The sequence below is a fragment of the Bolinopsis microptera genome, chromosome 2 (genome assembly GCF_026151205.1).
Source record: "Bolinopsis microptera isolate Bmic1 chromosome 2, MBARI_Bmic_1.0, whole genome shotgun sequence".
Taxonomy (NCBI): domain Eukaryota; kingdom Metazoa; phylum Ctenophora; class Tentaculata; order Lobata; family Bolinopsidae; genus Bolinopsis; species Bolinopsis microptera.
Genome location: NC_087073.1, coordinates 19,858,187 through 19,879,889, shown reverse-complemented (window position 1 = coordinate 19,879,889; position 21,703 = coordinate 19,858,187). Strand labels below are relative to the sequence as shown.

At 38.9% G+C, this 21,703-nt stretch overlaps 3 protein-coding genes across 3 annotated transcripts in view; 1 reads left to right on the top strand and 2 right to left on the bottom strand.

Annotated features, from left to right (window-relative positions):
• LOC134826255 (von Willebrand factor A domain-containing protein 8-like) overlaps positions 1–7,316 on the top strand; it is a 34,083-nt gene extending 26,767 nt beyond the window's left edge. Inside the window, exons 33-38 of the mRNA XM_063838571.1 lie at positions 1,529–1,619; positions 1,865–1,982; positions 2,196–2,385; positions 2,541–2,659; positions 6,491–6,610; positions 6,907–7,316. Of these exons, the coding sequence (XP_063694641.1) occupies positions 1,529–1,619; positions 1,865–1,982; positions 2,196–2,385; positions 2,541–2,659; positions 6,491–6,610; positions 6,907–7,009 (741 nt within the window). The 3' untranslated portion in view covers positions 7,010–7,316. The remainder of the gene's footprint in view (positions 1–1,528; positions 1,620–1,864; positions 1,983–2,195; positions 2,386–2,540; positions 2,660–6,490; positions 6,611–6,906) is intronic.
• LOC134811889 (disintegrin and metalloproteinase domain-containing protein 10-like) overlaps positions 1–20,201 on the bottom strand; it is a 73,494-nt gene extending 53,293 nt beyond the window's left edge. The window contains exon 1 of the mRNA XM_063819000.1: positions 20,197–20,201. The gene's annotated coding sequence lies outside the window, so the exon portion shown is untranslated. The remainder of the gene's footprint in view (positions 1–20,196) is intronic.
• LOC134826256 (uncharacterized) lies at positions 3,440–6,054 on the bottom strand. Its single transcript, XM_063838572.1, has 3 exons — positions 5,980–6,054; positions 5,577–5,750; positions 3,440–4,991 (listed from the first exon to the last, which is right to left on the bottom strand). Exons 2-3 carry the CDS (start codon positions 5,748–5,750, stop codon positions 3,525–3,527), a joined length of 1,641 nt encoding a protein of 546 aa, XP_063694642.1. The 5' UTR covers positions 5,980–6,054; the 3' UTR covers positions 3,440–3,524.
• Positions 20,202–21,703: the final 1,502 nt, after the last annotated feature.

Below are 21,703 nucleotides of genomic sequence, written 5' to 3'. Positions count from 1 at the left end.
AAAAGTTGGCTGACTCCAGCAGCTCTAGTCCAAATTTATCAGATAAAGCATTTCTTACATTGAATGAAAGTCGAGATGACACGAGAACAAGTGCTTTCAGTCCCTATCAGAAAAATAGTATTCTCGAACCTTTCAATGGGGAGCAAGAATTTCTGGACGATGCTCAACGTTACTTCAGCTCATTCTTCGCTTCACCTGGTCATCCTGAGGATGGCCTTCTTTCTGCATTACCCCCAATACCTACGTTTATCCCAGCTAATGCCACAACCGCACCCACTAAATCAGAACTTGCAGAGATGAGACGAGAGCATGTGATGCCGCTTAGAGGGCCCCCGAGTCAGACCGAGTGCTATTGCAATTGCTGTGTCCAATGGCGACTGTACTTCAACCCTCCTGCAAGCGAGCTTAATGCCAGACCTGTCCCAAAACTTTGTTATTGTGTTTGCTGCAGAAAATGGGACCTCTATCTTCACTTTACGTACAATACACAGATGTTCGGTTATTATGACAACCAGATGTATTCCATCTCTCATAACGACAAAAAGAATTCTACCATTCCGAAAAATAGTGAAGTCAAGTCAAAGAGAAAGAACAAGAGAACAACTCAAAGAAAACCAAAAGTCGAAAACAAAGAAAACGTTACTTCCACCAAAAAGCGAAAAACTCCAGCAAAATTTTCTCAGAAAAGTTTAATGAAAAAGGACTCTACTCTGAAGCTGAATACTTCATTTCAGCCAAAAATCCCTTATTTGACTCCTCTGGATAGTGATAGCTGATTTCCTCAGAGAATTGTAATTGAAGTACTGAGCCCGGTTATTTTAAATCGAATCAATTATAAACGCAATTTATTTTAATGTTTTCTATTACATTCCTATCATAGAGAATTTACTATCTAAAATATTGTTGGTAATGGGTCGTTCAAATATTACTTCTGCAAGATTTTGCCTTTTTTAGACCTCTCCCCCTCCTTCAGCAATTTTTAACATGGCTATTGAGTGAAAATTACATTAGCGTCAGTATTTCTCAATTTCTGCCAATATCGAAACCCCCTCCCTTTAGGATTCTGACGTAATATGTGAACCCTCCCGAATTAATATTTTACCATTATAAAATAATCAACAAGCGGTGAACGTACACTTCTTTAAAAATATTTGTCCAGGAAGTGGAACGAGATATTTCGTGATCAACAAACTGACATACAGACATAGAATGATCGTTTTTATTTCATTCGTTATTTGTTTAATTGACGTTAAAATATATTGTTTGTATGTTGATGTTATTACAACTTTTAATCGAACTAGATTCATATCACAGAATTTTACTTCTCAAAGTAATTGGATTAGGGCTATTTAAAATTATGGCTTTGGACTGGTAACAATAAATAAAATGCAAATTCCTGTATTACAATATACTAACTCCCCCTCTCATACAGTAGTGCATTAAATCATGGTCAGATATCAACCGATTAGAAATGTTATTTAAATGAACTCTAAAGTCCAAGTCAACTACTATAATAATAAATGTTCAGCTAGCAGCCGGGTTAGAAGCAAAGCAAGGTGACAGAGTGTGGTTGAAGAACCAGACAGATGGAGAACTAGATGATGCTAAACTCGTAGAAGGTACTAATATCTGCATTCTGCAACGTAATTTTGTTCACTTAAAAGTCCAAATTGAAGATGCAATAAAAATAAGAAATTCGCCGACCGACACAATAGCTATGTGTAAAACTGAATGCGGAGGGGGGGGGGGGGGTAAAAATGTTCCAAAAATGATTACGTAATATGTGAACGACCCCTAAGTACCATTATTTAAAAATTTGATCCCCGGTTCCACTTCCAGTCCTGCTCAAGTCTGTCTTCCTTAGGATTGACAGGTGAACGGAATGTTTACAAAAGACGGGGCCAGCCCGAAGAGAAAGGGCTCAACATGACGAAGCCGAAACACCTTACTCTTCTGGTCGATGTCTCCGGCAGCATGTATAGGTAAGGTGTTTGCTGTAATAATCTCTGAGAATGGGAGAGGTCTTATTTTTGTTGAATCCCTTGAATGATCGGTGATACAGTATGTTCCTGTCAAAAGATTAAAGCAACAGTTTAGGCCCAGCTTGTTTTGGCCAGATAAAGACAGTAAGGTAATATCATCTTTGCTGTAAGATTGCGTTTAATAATAATTATTACATTATTACCACTGGTTAGGTTTAACGGGTTAGACCAGAGATTACAGCGTGAGTTGGAGCTGATGGCAATGGTGATGGAGGGTCTACAAGGCTCGGAGAGCAGGGTTAGATATGATATCATAGGTCACTCAGGAGAGAATCCTCACATCTCGTTCGTCAACAGGGACATGCCACCTGATAACGAAAAGAAGCGTCTTGAAGTCTTAGAGGTAGATAAAGTTCGGCAAATAGGGTCTCGTTTAAATTAGCTTACTACTGAACATTTATTCGACTAAATATTGCTGAGTTTAGGTTTATTAGTTGTTTAAATGACTCTACTTCATATAAATGCGTGTTTATCTATCGTCACACAGCATTTGCCCAGGAGATACATGCTCACTCCCAGTTTTGTTGGTCAGGTGACCACACTGTCGATGCTCTAAACCAGGCAATAAAACATGCCGGAGCTCAAGAAGCTGACGACAGGATCGTCATCGCATTCAGGTAATCATCGGTTTCATTATCTTCGTCAGCTGTACACGTACTCTACTTCTAGTTCGACTCACACTCTAGTTTGACACGATATGTAGTTCGACAAGCCCTGAATTCTACCGAGTTACACCCCTGTTCCATGCCCAATGAACGATGAACGAGGATGCACACGAGGATATGATTTTCATAATTTCGTCGAAATTTCATATATGTATCCTCGCGGTGATCCTCGTGCAATCCTCGTGGGATCCTCGCGATGATACTAGGGGGTGCACGATAAAAATAAAATTGCTCGGATTTTAAAAATTTTTGTACCACTGTTTTCTAGAGACTGTGAGAATTTTCACAATACCAAATTTGTCATACCTTTTTGGAAAGATCAGTGATTTATTCGAATTTCATCATCGTGCGATGAGGAGAAAACCCTCGCGATACCCTCGCGAGGATGGAAATGTCCAATAATTTCATCGCGAGGAAATCATCCTCTTGGGAAATTGTGCACGATGATGATTTACCCTCGCGAGGATGGGTATTTGCGCGAGGATTTGGAGGCAATATTCGACGAATTTATGGAAATCGTATCCTCGTGCCCATCCTCGTTCATCGTTCATTGGGCATGGAACAGGGGTGTTAGAGTCAAACCGAGGAATGATTAGCGAGGGGAATTTTATCGTTAAACGTTATCGACGTTGAATGTCTAGTGTTATCTGCATCAGATCTGTAATCTATATCCAAGTATTGATACAATATGTGTAAATAACAAAAATTAATAGTCTGCACACATTCGAAACTAAACTGAAAGACCTTGTTATCTTATGTTTTAAATGCAGAGCCTACAAAAATCAACTTTTTTGGATAATACAATAATTAAATTACTTTAGTGAAGGTTAATTCTAATGTTTTGGGCGTTTACCAGGATGTAATCTTCCTGGTAATGGATAACAGCATTACCAATAGACAGCAACTCGCTTGGTATATTTATGGGGATACCGTCTTGCACTTCCTCTTCCAACAACTTTGCCAGGCTTTTATCTATCGCTGAATTTAGAAGAAGCTCAATAGCATACAACATTGGGTCGCCGTCATCTAACTCCTTCAAGTCCTGACCATTTTCAGATTCAACATATAATTTCCCGGTCCAAACATCAACATTTGCAGTAACACGTGGCAGCAATAAGTATCTTCCATCTTTTTTAGCTAATTTGACCGTTCCCTTGAAATCAGCTTTGGATTCGAATTCCGTTCTCATCTCGACTTGCGGGGAATCAATAGACAAAATTATTCTTGCTCTGAGGTTGACTGTGGCAGAAACTCCAGAGGTAGTGATTTGAACTTCAGGTAGTGAAGTACTCCTTATTTTCATATCAGTTACAGTAAAGGTAGCCAAATCCTCAAGTTCTTTGGGAAGTTCCACATTAAACGTGCTTAAGTGTTGTCCACTACGAAAAACATCAAACCTCTTATTGCTGCCAGAACTGCCACTTTCCTTCAAACTGAACTTCATCAAATCGAAAAGATGCAAACTTTGGATTATTCTAGAGATCATGTCCTCCGTTACGATAACAGAGACCCCTCCTTTTGAGCCTGGAACCACGTCACACCAGTCTTGGTTAAACTCTCTCTTTCTTCTGAGTTCTTGGAATTCTTCTATCTCGTTTGCACCAGCCGGGATGTTGATGAATGGTGGCGTCACTGTTTCGGAAGGCTCCGGTTGGCCGATCATTTTAATTAGCACTGGTGAGACAATGATAGCACAATCTTCCCCTCCTGTAATAACAGAGGGATGGAAATCCAACTTTAACTCCCCTCCTGATTCTAGATTCAACGAGACGTCCTTGTTAAACACAGCCTCTTCAAATTTTTGTAGAGCTTCATCGATAGCCTTATTCGCTTCTCTGCAAGCTAATCTCTCCAAGAAAAACTCCACTTTGCCTGAAAAGATCCGAGAGATAATGTTGAGAAGCCAACTGAGCCAAGAGCCACTGACTTTTATGTTGAGAGATCCTTTATTTGCTTTACAGGCGTTTAATTCACGAGAAAATCCAATTCGTCCATTTGACTTGCGTCCGAGAACGACACGGTTTTCCAAACTGAACTTGGTTGAGAGGACATCCACATGACCACCTAAAGAGAAAGTTTTAAACCACACCTTTTTTTTCACACTCCAGCGTCCTGACGCATTAATCGACCCGCCAATACTTGCTTTTACAACAAGTTGACCAACAAGTCCATCGCTTCTATCGTGTTGAAGGTTGATATTAGGACGGAGATCCAGTGAGGTCACTTTTATATCATAGTCACACGCGTTCACACCTTTACAATTACTTCCGCTGAATGATTTTCCCTGAAGAAAATGTTCATTTATTTCATAACCAATTGTGCAGTGGCTGAAGGCGTATTATATTTTACAGAGTTAGACTTAGAGTCAAACCAATGAATGATTATTTTGCTAAATTTTCCCGTGAGACGCAGCCAAACTGTGATAAAGAACTTGGTAATACCCTGCTCGTCTTATAGTTATACCTTACTCGGGAATATTATAGCGGGTTAATTTATGACTGGGAAAATTAATGACCGGGAAAAATATGGCGGAAATTTCCAAAACCCACCAAGCATCAAAATGTATTACTATTACGTTACCTTACTCGGGAACATTATAGCAGGTTATTTATTACTGGGAAAATTAATGACCGGGAAAAATATGGCGGAATTTTCCAAAACCCACCAAGCATCAAAATGTATTACTATTAGTTTACCTTACTCGGGAACATTATAGCGGGTTAATTTATGACTGGGAAAATTAATGACCGGGAAAAATATGGCGGAATTTTCCAAAACCCACCACTTTATCCCAGTCATAATATTCCCGAGTAAGGTAATCATTAATAAACACTTTCAACGTCATCAACTTTTAATAATAATATCTTACCTGTATTTGATCTGACATCAATTCGGCTATATTTCCGGCCAAATTCTGCAGGAATCCTTCAGATACTTTGCCAATAATCCCATGATCAAAAAAAAAGAAAAGTGGACCTCGTGCAGCTCGCGTCTTGCCAGCTAACAGCATCATCATCATCATCATCATCAGATTTACAGACATCTGCATCTAAAATAATAATTAGATATCCAAAGCCAATAGTAAATCTCAATGTCATAGTAAACCCGATGGCACTATAATCTTCACCTAGTCGTGCATAATTGAAGAATGAAGATGACTGGCATGAGTGTCCTTCTTCTGGCTATAACCGCTATATATTATACATTCTAGTGAAACCATATTCCATATTCAACAGACAAGCCCTAAAAATTTAAAATATCTAGATTTTTACCTTGATAATAGTCGGGGATAACTTGTCGTAGAATATTTTGTCCAAGTTCTATTCGAAAAGCGGAAAAGAACAAAGCTGCTGATGGAAATGGCCAGGCATTATTTTAGATCTACGAGGCACTCCTTTTTTTTTTAAAACCGTACCATTTGTTTTGTTTTCGTGAAAACTGCAGTGCCATCGGTTCAGGTGTTTTGGTATGTAGTATCATGTTCATGTTTAGTCTACTACGTCAAACTTTCACTCTCGTATAGTTAAATGTTGACAAACGTGGGAAAGTCCAATATGTGACTGTGAACGAACAGTGAACAGGAGGGATGTTATGACAGGGCCCAAATATTGTGTGACCACACAATCATTGTGGTCGAGGATTATTTCTTATATGTGGGTTTCAGTTGTACGGTTGACCACAACAATGTTGAATGTTCACAGTTTTGATTTTACTTTACCTATTATGTGTGGCATATAAAGTAGAGTTAGTCACCTTCATTACCATAATATATTCGAATTTCAGTGACGCCAATTTGAAGAGGTACTTTATTAACCCGAAGCAAATTGCTTCCACGATGACGAAAGACCCTGCAGTGTCTGTGTTCATGATATTCATTGGATCACTCGGCGACGAGGCTGAACAGTGAGTAACACTTAATTCCACTTCTTTTTCCGAACAATTTCACAAATTGCTGAACTTTTAACTGTTAACACGCAAAATCGCTCGCAGAAAGTTCCCTTTTTGGACAATTTCGTCGTCAGCTCAAGTTTCATATTATGATTCAATATAATTAAACTTTAATTATTAAATTCACTATTATAAAATGGATACTATGATTTACACTGTACAGTCAAAATCGTAGCAACCATAATTAGAGTCAGTTGTTTATAATGTGATTTTATCAGTATTTAGATTTAGTATCAACATGTGTCATTCAGGTTGAGACGAGTTCTTCCTGGAGGGAAATCATTCGTTACCATGGATACCAAGGAAATGCCAACAATTCTTCAGCAGATTTTCACCTCTACCATGATTCAGTGATTTATGATTTTAAAACTAAACAGTGTTTACACTTGAATTTTTAATTCTATCCGAAAACTGTGAATCATTCACCTTTTGATTTAAAAAGTAGAACTGATAAAATTCAATCGCCATTGCATTGTATTACTATTATTGTGAACCAATTCGCTGCATCAATTGACTGTGACAGATGTAAATAGCAATAAGGGTTGAGTGTGTAATACCAAATTACCATCGTAGTACATATTGATATTATTAATTATGAATTGGGCTTCTGTCATTACCCTCACCTTCTTTATAAAGATTCAGTTTCCTATTTATTATATTGAAATAAGAAAAGTTGTGTTTAATTTTGCCTTATTTCGAACCAAAGACTTTGTAAAGGACCCTTACCATTAACCAAATTAAAAAGGTGATATTTTTACGAGCGTACTTAATCACTCTACAGTCGATCTTCGAGATTTTTCTAAAAGGGCCCAGCCCCGACAGTCGAAACCAACTTGGAGTTGGATCGATTTTATTTTCGAACGCTGATTCCGAATCACCCCCATGACAGGGTTAAAATGCTCCCCTGGCGAGATATTGGCGAAAAACTCGATCACGTGATATGACCGTATAACTAACTATAAGGAAGTTTGTCTAATTTCTCGTTAGGGTCTCAGCATATGATTTTGTTGGTATCAGATGAGAGGGTTATGGTGGGGGGGTACCAATGGCATAATGGAGAATTGGCCAAACAAAATTTCCATTTATGCCATGAAATTTCTATGCCATTTGATGAATTTTATGCCATTTGTCTCCATTCTATGCCATTCGAAATATTAAAACTTTGAACTGAGAATTTAATAACGAATAGTCTGCACCCCACTAGTACTGTCACCTTTATCTCTATTTGTTGTACTGACCCTGGTCATTAGAAACACCCCTAAAAGTTCGTTTTTTTACAAAAAATTGAAAACTTCTGTAATTTCATTTCTGTTTTAGTTACGCATTTGATTTTTGGTATGCGTATAGAAAATCGATACGGCTTTAAAATGAGATGTTCGGCGACCTCCTAGCTCACTCACTAGACTCAGTAGGAGTGATTTAACTGCGAGGGACAATTGAGGCTAACAAATTAGCCTCACCACTTTCAAAAAAGAACTTTCTCATGTTACGTCCATGATATTCAAGTTGCAAGTATAATCCATATTACCTGGGGACCTCAGGCTATTATGTTCATAAACATAGAGATTATGTTCATAAACATAGAGATTCGGCGGAATGACAGGCTGAGCGCGGCCCAGTAAAATCCATAGTGATTATACTTGATCGAGATCTAAGCTTTAAATATTCGAGGTGAAAATGAGGCTAACCACCTTTTGAGAGGGTGAAATGAGGCTAACAAGTACACTTTTGTGTATATTTTCGAGTTGGTTCGGTATTGTGACTATCTAATATGTCAACAATAAAGATTGATTCATCCTCTTCAAACTCAACATTTCAGAAATCGCCGAGTCTACTTGTAGGAGGCCAAAATGAGGCTAATAAAAAATTCGACCGCATTTTAACTTTAATGTACGGAAACAGGTTAACAACTCACAAGTTACTTGATATCTATGTTGCACATGAAATTCCGTCGGATTATAGCTTCAAATTTTTGAGGTGAAAATGAGGCTAACCACCTTGTGAGAGGGTGAAATGAGGCTAACAAGTCTACTTTTGTGTATATTTTCGAGCATGTTCGGTATTGTGACTATCTAATGTGTCAACAATAAAAATTTATTCATCCTCTTCAAGCTCAACATTTCAGAAATCGCAGAGTCTTCTTGTAGGAGGCCAAAATGAGGCTAATAAATGATTCGACCGCATTTTAAGTTGTAACTTTAATGTACGGAAACATGTTATAGACCCACTATAAAACTTGTAACTGTAGCCCGAAGGTTATTGAGACTTTATCGAAACTTATGCGAGGTTGGATTGAGGCTACCTTCCCTCCTTGAGGCAAAATTGAGGCTAACAGATACACTACGCAGACAATTGTCAATGTGCCAGCTATCAAGTAGTTGCTGAGCAGCAGCAGCAGTTAGATGAAGAAAATGAAGTTGAGGAAGGAAATGTATTAGAGCTGTTGGCTAGAGTAGGCCCCTTACTTCTATGGAGCTCTCTGGCCAATTGCTCTGGCAATGCTCTCCATGGGGCCATGTAATATCACATGATCTGATATCATATTCATGCCAAATTAGACTCTAAACTATAAAAGTATTATAAAAATGGAACTGTTTGAGAAAAAACATTTTTCGTTACTTGGAAAGAGAATACTTACTCAGCTGTCAGCATATCGAATCAGACGTACCTTGATCTTATATGTACAATTGTGACGGTCTTGTTTTGTATTTAACTCTGCTGAAGAAGCAATTCCCTAATGCTGAAATCGTCACTTATTACCTTGGAAGTGATCAGAATGAGCAGCTGTTTGCATTTATTCGGGTTTCTTTTTCATCTGGTCGCTCAAGAAATATGGATGCGATAACTATGGCCCATGGAATGGAGAGAAAGAATGTGTACAGTGCTTTATCATTACATGAAGACACATCTGCAATTGCACATGCACGTGGAAGTACAGTTTTGCATCCTACAGTTCACCTCAAAAAGGTTAAATCTACAGGCCAGAAAGCAGAACGAGTGAAATGGACTGGTGGTATGATAAGCCTAGGCAAGTTGGCAAAAACGCTGGACAGGGCATCGAGGGACTGCATTCGAGAAGGGAAAAGAAACAATTTCCCTGTGTTCGCCGCAGTCGCAGATCCTGAAGAACGGAGTGGGAAGCCAATCGTCCATGGCCAAGAACTTTCTTGGGAAGCTGTAGATGATGAAGCTGGATGCCTCGAGGATGAGGACGACTTAGCTTATGAGGTAGAACCTGGAGTTGATGATTGTGATGATGGAGAAACGATATCAACAGATAAATATGGAACACTATCCTTCCGGTCTTTTGAGACACTCACGCTCAATGGAGGAAGAAGCACTTTATCAACAAAATCTCGTCTTTCAAGATTCAAGGGGGACGCGTTTGGAGTGTCTTCTGATGTTCGCATATACAATCAACCTGAATGCGGATGTTCAACAGTTTTGAAAGCTGGCAGTACAGAAACTCTTAAAGTCTTCAAATCTCAGCAGGACTTTGCAACAGGAGTGGTTAGATTTATTTCTTATAAGTCATGCCCCATGAAGTACTACTGCCAGGAACATAGCCTAATCAATGGATCTCCTAATGTTTGGCTACTCGTCGAAGACAAATACATCAGATGCATTGTTCCTTGATGACATTCAAAATCGTTGTGTTGTCAATGTTTGTATTCTGTACATTTTAAACATCTCACAATTTGCTTTTCTTGAATAGTGAAATGTTTGGTATATATTTGATATAATACATTTCTATTTTCTTTATTTGTCATGAAACATGTCTCTTATTCAAGTACTAATAATATTTGCGAATTTAAAGTCATCCTAAAGGTCAAATATGAAGACCTAAATTCATGGCATAAATTGGCATAAATGGAGAATTGGCCAAACAAAATTTCCATTTATGCCATGAAATTTCTATGCCATTTGATGAATTTTATGCCATTTGTCTCCATTCTATGCCATTGGTACCCCCCCGTTATGGTTTCGAATAGTCGTTTAGGGCCAGCTACTGCTAGAGAACAGGTTGAAAAATTCTCGTGACAGTCGATCGAATGTAGACCAGTACACAGTAGAGTGATTATTTTTAACCAAAACAACTGGATGGCTAGTTGTCGCCATCCAGCGCTAGTTGTCGCGTTTACACTATCGGCATCGCAAAAGAACCGATCAATGATCGGTAAACATTTGCAATGCTATAGTTTATCTCATGAGGTTTATTTGTTTAAATCTAATAGCATTAAGAAGAAGACTCAAAAACATGGAAAAAACATGACAAGACTATTAAAAATATGTCAGTCCGAAAAACGAAACACAATCCGGGAAAAGTTGTGTTATTTTGATGCTAAGTAACAGAAAGGTAGCATGTTTGAAATAGTTTGCATATTTTACAAGACAGCCATCATCTCGTGAGGTCGATTGGAGAAAAAGTTTAACTCAATAAAGTTATAACTTATACTTATAGTTTTTCTATTATATTTATTGTTTTTAATTTTATATTGCTGTTTTTTTTTAAATATTATATTACTGTTTTAAGGTATTTACTTTTTTATTATTAAAACTTACTTACTTTTATAGTCGTTGTCCTGCACCGAAGAACTTATGTCATACCTATCATTTGCCTGATGTTTCCCTGAATATCTATTTTTTAAATTTTGGAATGTTATGTTTTGTTAAGGTTTATTTGGTTTTTGAAGGGAGTAATTTCAATAATAGGATTGTTAAGAATTGCATATTAATTATTATGTGGATTTGAAAGTATATAACTTCAGTCCGAGAATTTCTATTTTAATCTTTAGATCTCACAATAATATTTTAGAAGGACCCCATGCTAACGTTCAACACTTCCTCCTTCTCCACCTCGATAAGTGACTCTGACTATGGGATCCCAGCTCCAGCCATAAAACTGATTTTGATCCCGTATTTGTTCAGCGCGGTTGTCTTAGGACTTCTAGGAAACGGTATCGTTATAAGAAGCACCTTCAGTGTCAATGTCTGGAAATTTGACGAAACACTCATCACTCTTCTTCGATATCTTGCAATGACAGATGCAGGTCTGACCATTTTCCACATCCTACCCCAAAGCATCAGTCTGTTTGCTGATTCCTGGATCCTAAAAGAAGTTGGAATCATCATTGCTTTTGTGAGGTATCCTCTCTTCATGATGGAGATGAGTTTGGTCCTGGGTTTGTCTCTGGCTAAGCTGGTTATGATCCTGCGCCCATGCAACTGCCACTCCGACATGCTCCTGGCTACAAAGATCATTTCTCCTTTGATTTTCCTCTTCTTTCTGATTATCGACTACTCAAAGATCTTCAGATGCTTCTTTAATGAAAACACCACGTGCTACTCCTACTACAAACCAAACCTTCTGAGATGTTCCTTCAAAACGGACGACCGATTTGGTGGCTTACTCAAAATAATCTACGGATTGATTGTGATGGGTCTTCTTATTCTCACCAACCTTGCCATCCTTTTCTTCGTTTGGAAAGCACAACGTGAACGGCCAGCTGGTACTCCATTTCCTGGCAAAAAAGGTGGAATGAAAGCAATCGCTGTGGTCTCAACAGTTTGCTGGATCTTCATGATATCATATCTCCCATTTCTTCTCATAAGCAAACATCTCAATATCCACGCCGAGTCGGAGATTGTGAAGTTTGCTTCAGAGCAGCTAGTCACCCTGAATATCGTGGCAAATCCGGTCATCTACACACTCTTGTACAAAAGTTTCAGTGAGCATGTAGCTAAGAGTCTAAAGATTGGGAGAACCAAGGAAAGGGTCGTACATATCGCCATGTCTGGTGTAGAAGCAGCTCGTACACCTGCTCGAGAGCGGAAGGCTGAAGGTTCGATCTCTAGCTCCATCATGTACCGTCAATCTCTGGGGTGAGCTCAGGAGTAAGGACTCCATTATGCTACTCCGATCCGGATCAGCCAGTCTAGCCCTAGGCTTACTGTAATTGCAGCCAGTATAACTGTGTAGTACTAGTCGGATAACTGTTGGATTCACGAAGTAATGGAGTATGAACAACTATAATTATTGATACAACATCAAACATAATTATATACAACATAATAATTATTGATACAACATAATACAACAGACTACTTTGTCGGTCATTAATTAATTAATTATCACGGACACTACTTTCACGCTGAAGGCCTTAGCGTGAATAATTATGTCCGTGATTATTTCCATTAATTTTAGTGTGTCAGTGTGTCCCTACATATGCGTAGATATGTGTGTAGCCGATTGCTATATTAGCTTATTTGTTATTAGTATACTAGGACAAATATAATCACTCTTCAGTCACATTCTAGAGTTCAGACAAAGTGTAAAACACTTATCAAAAAATCGCCAAAAATTTTCACAATTTTGGAAATTTTTGGGCGGTAATAATTATGTCCGTGAAAAATTCGGTCTGTGAAAAAGTTGTCCGTGATAATTATGACCGATAAGATATGACATTTTTGAGATACAACTACAAGCAGTACTAAACTGGATATGAAATATTGTTTGAGGTACAGTTAGTGGTCAGGCGATTTTTCACAAGCATTGATAAAATGATATGCAGTGTTATTTGTTGTATGTAAGGCATTTAATTTCTTTTCTGCAATGTTATGTTTTGACTGATTTTTATCAATGACCAATTAGTGAGTGCACTGTGGATGGCACACGCGACACCATTGAGGTACTGAGAGCTAAATTACCGAAGGCGAAGAAACTAGAAAGGCTTTGATAATGATATGACATTTGTGATTTGCATAGCGCGATCATGCAATGCTAAACCGCAGAACCGTTCCACGTATCCAATAATTAATACCTAATGCTTCTCGCAACCTTCGTTAGCAGTTATGAGTTAGATCGGCGAGATGCACCACTGGGCCTCGCCGATCAGCTGCGAAGCATTAAAATTGTCAATTAAATATGACATTGATATTATCATTGACAGTACATGAGTTCTAGCTAGTTGTCTAAAGATCACGAGACAGACGAAGATCAAGCGATGGATCAAGACTAAAAGTCTTCTCTACTCCTGATTTTCATCTCGATCGTCTGGCTGTTGGACTTGCTGATCGTTCCAAAACGGAAGAACACGAGCTCTAACCTTGAGATTTAAATGACATATTATGTACTAATTAAAATTTAAAAAATGTTTAGGATATTTTCAAACAAACTTTTTGATATTATATCTATCATTCTAATATGTAAGTCTAACAACCTCTGCGGTTGGAAATTTTAGGCTTAGCTAAATCCCTAAACTAGTTTACTAGTACTCGATTCCAAGTCGTACTCGTAACTCGTATGTCGGATGACGTTTGTAGGTTTACAACCTACCGTACCAGGACGCGCGCCGAGTTGGAGTTGGACTCGCCGACGCGGTCCTGTATATATGGAACAAATATTTTACGAGTATCACCCGTTAATATGAGGTATAATTATAATTGTCGTATGTGATTTTATGAAATGTGGTCTGTTCTGTATGTGGTCAATATATACTTATAGCGTGCCTAAAATGTAGATTAATAAAATGGATCAGTACGATCATGGATCAGTCACCCGGTGCGCCGCATGAGATAAATAAAATGGAAAGCAAACGAACGAACAAAGAGTTTCGCATCTAACAAGGCGAAGATTAAATTTTTCCTTTGTAGTTTCGATCTTGTGAGGTGAGTTAAACTTAAGCACCGCAACTCTTAGTCTTACTGTCTTAGTGATAATTGATTTCAATTATATCTCATTATGATCATGTGATTATATGATGTGCAAATGATTATACTTGAACCGCATGAGATAAGTGGAAAGCAAACAAACAAACTGCATAAACTGAAACAGCGAGTTCTGCAACTAACAAGGTGTAAATTTTATTTTTCCCTCTGTAGTTGCGATATTTGCTTGCTGCCAGTATTTGCGAACATAATTGGTTCGTGCGCACTAAACGCACTTTTAAAACCGAACACACTATTTACGCACGAAAAATAAAAACGCACTATTAAATTTGTTTCCATTTCTAACAAATCTTAATCAGTGCACAGTGCGTCGCTTGAGCTTCCCAGATTACTGCACGTGTGACGTGTGTGAACTAATAAAGTTTAAAACTACGCCGCGCAATGGATCGTGTTCCAGTTCAGCTGATCACTTTTCTTCGATTGTCTATATTTAGTCTGTCTGTATATTTGTAGTAAAAAGAAATTTGTATATATCCACGGTAATCTTTGTCATACGTTGTATGACCCGCCGCGCACGAGTGCGCGGCTCCCCCTGTATCGTCGAAACTCTACAGGGGTATAGTGAAGCGACCGTGGGGGTCACCACGTGATACAAGGTAATCTGCGCACTATCAGTGCATCTAAAAAGACCGGTGCAGCTGCAGCAGCACGTGGTAGTTTTCTTTTACACTACTTTAGCTTTGTATCACGTCGTGACGTCCCCATTGTCGTTAGTAAAAATGGCCACGGGCCTAAATATTACATATCAATCAATTACAATTCATTAACATTACCAATATTAAAAACTGTCTAAAATATCCAAAAAAGTATTCTCTAGCCAAAGGGCTCAATATTTAAATATAAATCTTCAAGTTCAATATTGTCTGGTTTATGTCGCAACTTGGGCCCTTTGTCCCCCCTTATCGAAATAACTGTTGCCTTTAATACCTCAAAGCGCAAGCGCTTTCTAAGATACTGAGTCTGAATATCGATGACCCGTTGGAGATTCCAACTTTTGTGCAAGCTTTTTAATCAAGGCCAAGCGTTGCGCTTCGACTCCCATGCCTCCTGTTGTGGAGAAAACTAAAAGTAAAGGTGTAAAGGAAGCTTTTTCCACTTCTAGGACCCTTGCATTATATGCTATTTTCTTCTCAGTCTCGTGAGCCAAATAATCATAGGAATTGGTTTAGCTGCGTTGGTCGGAGCAGGAGCGTGAAACACTCTTACATAAAAAATGCTCTTTCCAACGCATTCCAAACTGATCTTGCTGATATATCTAGTCAGGCTTGATCTCCAGTTACTGTACCTCGTGGTAACTGCATGCCGCTGACTGGAAGAAGAGGGGGCTCTGTCTGAACGTCTTTGCATTTGACTGTCCGCATGATATTAGCTATTGTATATCGAAGTGAGTTATGCCTCAAGTTCACATAACCCCCAAGTTTACACGTGAGGGCATGGTTTGCGGTTAGGAATCACCACTAGTACAAAGTTTTGGACAATCTTTCAGCTTCAGGTTATATCTTAAAGCTATAGCATTTGAAAACTGTTGCTTATTCAGGAGATAACCATAGCTTTTGAGTGGTAATGTGGTTAGCCAGGAACTGGCACCCTTCTCCGCTGCTAGCTGTAACATAAGTTTAGATGTTTGTGGCAGAGACTCCTGAATTGCCTCCTGTCTTCTGGTGTAATACTCATTGCGATCTTTACTGATGGATGTCTTGATTTCATGGCTTTTATCCTTGTCTTCAAGATAGTTTACCTCTTGGCCTTAGTATAGCCGTTTGTAGCAAAGCTGTAGCTTTGACTGAATACAGGAACTCTGACATCTGAGTTGGCCATATAGTTCTGTTATTATAGGGATACCCTGCCCTTCATACCTTGGTGGTAGAGAAAAGATCTCTCTAAGAGTGTCAGTGCAACTAAATGATCTATCAAGGATTGCTGGAATGTGAATGAACACCTCTCAAGTGTATTCCTACACACATTGACATAGTTCCATCTTTTCGAAAGTCCATGTATACAAATGCAGAGTATGCAACTTGAGGCTCTCTTGATGCGATTCCTGCTAATTGCTTCACGTCACGACACCATTCCTCCACTTTCTGGTCTATAAAGCTGTGATGCCCTTCTATTGACCCAATAAATCTGCCTAAATACCCTTTCCCAACCGTTCTGATGTTGACATCAGGAAACATCTCTTTCGCAGCTTGTGATAATTTGTAAAGGAGCACGTGTTTGCGGAGGTTAATGCATGTTTTGCTTTGTGACACCACGAAAAAACTATACCCATTCTCAAATCCTACCACTTCTAACCATCTATTGCCTTTTTAGGCGATGGAAAAAATTGGGGTACATTTAGCTTTAGCACAGACACAGTTGACTAATCTGCCAGATTTTTTAGCCGGAGATTACAAGTTCGAATCCCAGTCGAAGCCATTCTTTTCTGTTTTATTGGTGCAGCGGTTTCATGTAATCATCTTCACCTGTCACATGACTTATATAGTCGCGTAACTTGTGTAGTTGAAGATGAAGCTGTACATTTATTTAATTTGATGATTCGTATTCTATTCAGATAGTCTCTAGATATAAACATGAAACACCAAGTATCAACAATGTTAACATCTGACACGCGGCGACCTTTGTAAAGTGTGCTGCCTGATAAAGTAAAATAATGACTAATGTGCTTTCTACATTCAACTAGAGACAGAGTGTACCGTTTCAGGACGACACCTGGAACTTTGCTTACACTATCATTCAGCATTCAGTTGTGTGTTGCGTAAATTTTGACTCTGCTTCGCAGCTAATCGTTAATGTTATTATCTTTAACTTTAAGTTTAAGTTTTTTAATTCTTTTACCATGCATAGTCGGTCACGTAACACTCACTGTTTGATATGAAATCTAATTTATAAAGAGCACTTTCGGGATGCGGATGGTTACTCTTCAGCAGCACAGTAACAGCTGTGATTAATTGTTTTTTAACCTGATGATCGTAATGTAAAGGTTAACGAGTGATACTCTTCAGAGGGAGACGACCTTGTTAGTGTTACGTATTGAGGCACTGAGGCCCTTGAGGCACAACTTTGAGGCCCTTATTGAGGCGCCACTTTGAGTCACTGAGGCCCTTGAGGCATAGCTTTATGAGACCCTTGAGGCACCACTTTGAGGCCCTTATGGCACCGGTTTTTAGGCACTGAGGCACCAATTTGCAGCACTTGAAGTTGAGGCACCACTTTGAGACACTTGGGACACCATTTTGGGGCACTGAGGCACTCGAGGCACCAATTCGCGGCACTCTTAACTTGAATATCAACAAAATAATAGTTTCGATTGATGTATCTCTAATATGCAGGGGTCGTTCACATTATGTAATCAGCCGAGGGGGGAGGGGGGTTTTCAAATGATTACGCTAGTGTAATTTTGACACAATACTAATAGTTATATGTGTAAAACTGATTACGGAGGGGTGGGTGTGGTGGGGGTAAAATATTTCCAAACAGTAAATACGTAATACTAATATGTGAACGACCCCATATTGATATTGTAATTGTAGGTTTCCGTTTATAACCAACCAGGACGCGCGCCGAGTTGGAACAAATATTTTACGAGTATCACCCGTTAACCATATTGATGCATTTTCGAGTTTTATTCACTTTCAGTGCGCGGTGAAATTTTACTTGGGGACCTCAGGCTATACCGAATAGAAATTCCCGGCTATTTGAATTTCCATTCAAACACCTAGCCTATAAGTATAACTATAAGTATAAGTATAAGTATAACTATAGCGTCCAGGAAACGAAATACATATCTTCAAAATATGCGCTTGGGAGGTATTTCAAAGTTTTGCCCTGTATATTAATATGTAAGCCTCGGATTAGCGGCGCGAGACATAATGCGTATCTATATAGATCTCGATGCATAATGTCAATGACTATAGTTTATACTAAGGACCCTTTACTGGGCGGCGCTCAGCCTGTCAAATTCCGCTAAATGAACGATATAGCCTGGGGTCCCCAGGTAAAGGACCCTGTGTACTTGTAGTCAAACATTGTGTTCATTGTTGTAGGTTTATAACCTACCACTACCAGGACGCGCGCCGAGTTGCAGGACTCGTCGATGGAACAGATAGTGAGATATTTTACGAGTATCACCCGTTAAGTTCATTGCAGACCGAAGCTTGCATACTCAAATACAGTTTACAGTTACACTCTGCTACTAGTACTAGAGTATAAACTATAAAGGAAGAATTTATAATTCAAATTGCATATGTTAATTTCATTTTTGTGTAAAATTTCTGATTGATTTCTAATAATTATTATTCAAAGATCAAGTTCGTTCAGTCGGTGATAGAATAGCTATAAAGGCAACCTGTGAAAATGTCCGACGATACGAAGCTAATCACTAAACCATCTTCTTCCTCCGCTGAGTCCGCTTGTGATTCCTCCGGATCCCACTCGTGGACTAGACAGGATTACCTCATCGCTTCACTGGTGGTCCTGATAAAGATTGGCGATGGTGTTGAGGCTTACCTTCCTGGAGTTATCAGTCAGAAAGCTTCTTGTGAACTCGGTGTATCGAACTTTCAAGAAGGAATCCTAGCAGCGAATATGTATGCGTTTTGGGCAATCGCACTCATTATTTCCATCTCGATTTCAAAACTGCTGGGGGAAAGATTCACATTGCTTTTGTCACTTTATCTGTCCATTGGGTTCGCTATCTTGTGTGCGGTGGTTCCTAATTACTACACCCTTCTTCTCTCCAGAGCCTTAACCGGTATCTGCGTTGGATTGAACGGATGTACAACTGGGATTTTTCTAGCCAAGCTTGTTTCCTCCAAAGAAGTCTTTACTCAAAGCGTATTTCTCTCAGAAGCGCTTGGGTTTGCAGCTGGAGGAACTTGGGTGTCCATACTGGGATGGCTGATTCTAGACCTTGTGAACTGGAGAATCTTCATTCTGCTGACTTCCATCCCACTATTTGTTCCTCTAATCATCATGATCCACTTTTGCATTGATGGAACGCCAGTGGATGTTACAGAAGAAGCACGTGAGCCAAAGGTAGAAAGAAATACTAATCCGACTGAAACTGACGAAACTGGTTGACAACAAATCACAAAGTGTACCGAATTTTGTCCAAAGGGTCCTCAAATCAAGCTTGTTTTTCTTCTGCAATCTTTGTGTTGGATATGGAAGCATAATTCTTCTTCCATGGCTGCTGAGAAAGTACAAGAGAGGTCTTGTTCACAACAGTGAAGGTGGTAAATGTGAAGAAGTGGTGCAAGGTAACGATTTCCTCATTTTGGCAGTAGTCACTGGTGCAGCAAACATGATAGGGAGACCACTGGGGTATTTTCTGTGGAGTCGTGTAAAGTTCCTGATACTGCAACCTACAATCACCATAATAATGGCTGTGTGTTTTGGTGTTATTCTGGCAAATCCTGGCCTGATAGCCTCAGTGGTTCTGTTAGGGCTGGCAAAGTTGTGTTACTCAATGCAGGCAGTGGAAGCTTCTCTACTGATATTCGATTACGATTACTACGGAAAGTCAAAATTAGAGCTGGGGAGCAGCGTGACGATCGCCTCGGGTATGATTGGGAGCGTGGTGGGAACTTCTCTGGCTGCCTTCCTGGATCCTTATACTGCAGTAGCATCCACCTTGGTGATAGTGTGTGTTGAACTCGTTGTCATCTGCTTCATGAAGGAACGATTTTAAAAACTTTACGATATTTTTAAAACAGTTGGCGAAAATATTTCGTTGACGAAATTTGTCGTAGTTATAGTTCTATCGAGAATCTTTCAATTATCTTTGTGCCATTATTATCTCTCGGCTCTGTAACAACAATAAATGGATTACCCAAGATAAATTCTGGGTTATCAATTTGTCCGTCCAATTAGCAGCTTTAATTTTCAATATTATATAATGCGAAGAAAAGTTGCGGTCAGAGATAAGTGATATGGGTAATCCGTCACGAAACTGAGAACTTTTGGACAATTTTTAATTTTAAAATATAAATGCTGTGATGAAGTACTGATAAGAAAACTATCAAATTTAAAGGACCAGTTAACTGACTCAAAAAAAAGCTATCCTCATATTTTGACAGATTGTGACAAATAATTGTTTAATACACGGACATCATAAACTGTTCGGAAAACACCCACTACCCAGGATGCTACGTCTAAGCTCTGGCATGAAGGCCACCGAGTACAGACCCTCCTAAAATTTTCTCATCCTCAAAACTTTTAATTCTTCGTAGCTGTGCGTCTATTGTTATGATCGTACGATTTTTGATCGGATAAAATAAACTTTTATTACAATTCGGGGGATTTCAATATCGATTGGGCGCAACTGTCGTATCTGATCAAGCAGATTTTTAATTCATGGTTTTGATTCGTCATCTTCCCATGGTGGCTAGATCTAGATTGGGCGCAACTGTCTGGCAGCCGTGTAATAGTACAAACAGATCCGTCTGAAAAAATCGATCTGCCGACACAAGAAGCTTATATATTACAAAGGATTTTTGACGTTTTTCAGTTCTAATAGGTGCCCTTTATGGCTGACCAACTTTTCCAAACTTTTCCACGTGTCTTAAGGCCACTTTTTACGACTTTTTACGACTTTTTACCACTTTTCTCGTATGTCAAATATCTAGCGTTCTGGACATCGTAGACGGTTCTAAATTGAACCCCAGTGTTTGTAATATCATGAGCCTGAAGGAGAACAATTGTTTCTTCGAAAGCTGCGAAAGTTTTCTTGTCAGATAATTAGTTAGTTGGCTAATTTCATAATTAGCTAATTATTTTAAAAAACTCAAAAATACGTTGTCATTGATACATGTTGTCATTGATACACGTTGTCATTGATACATGTTTCCTTCGGCGGCGCGCGCTTCGCGCGCGAAAAGTGGCATGCAACGTATGTCAACGTTGTCATACGTTGTATGACCCGCCGCGCACGAAGTGCGCGGCTCCCCTGTATCGTCAGGACGACCGTGGGGGTCGCAACGTGATACATGATACAAAAATACGTTTGCTTAGAATGATCAAAATAACACGAAACGTGGAGAAAAGTAGTTTTTAGATAAAAGTTAAAAATTTTTCGATTTGGAAAATTTTTTTGAGATTCAATGTCAGTCATGGATTGAACTATATAAATATTTTCTCGTGATACACAAACCTTTATAAATATAATTTAGCAATATCTGCGGTGTTATCATATTCATAATCATAAATTTCAATTTTGCAGATACTGATCATGATAGAACTAGAAGGGGTTATGTTTCTTGTTAGGTTTATCGTAAGGATGATGATTAATCATTCAGCTACACTCGACTGTCACGTGACTTT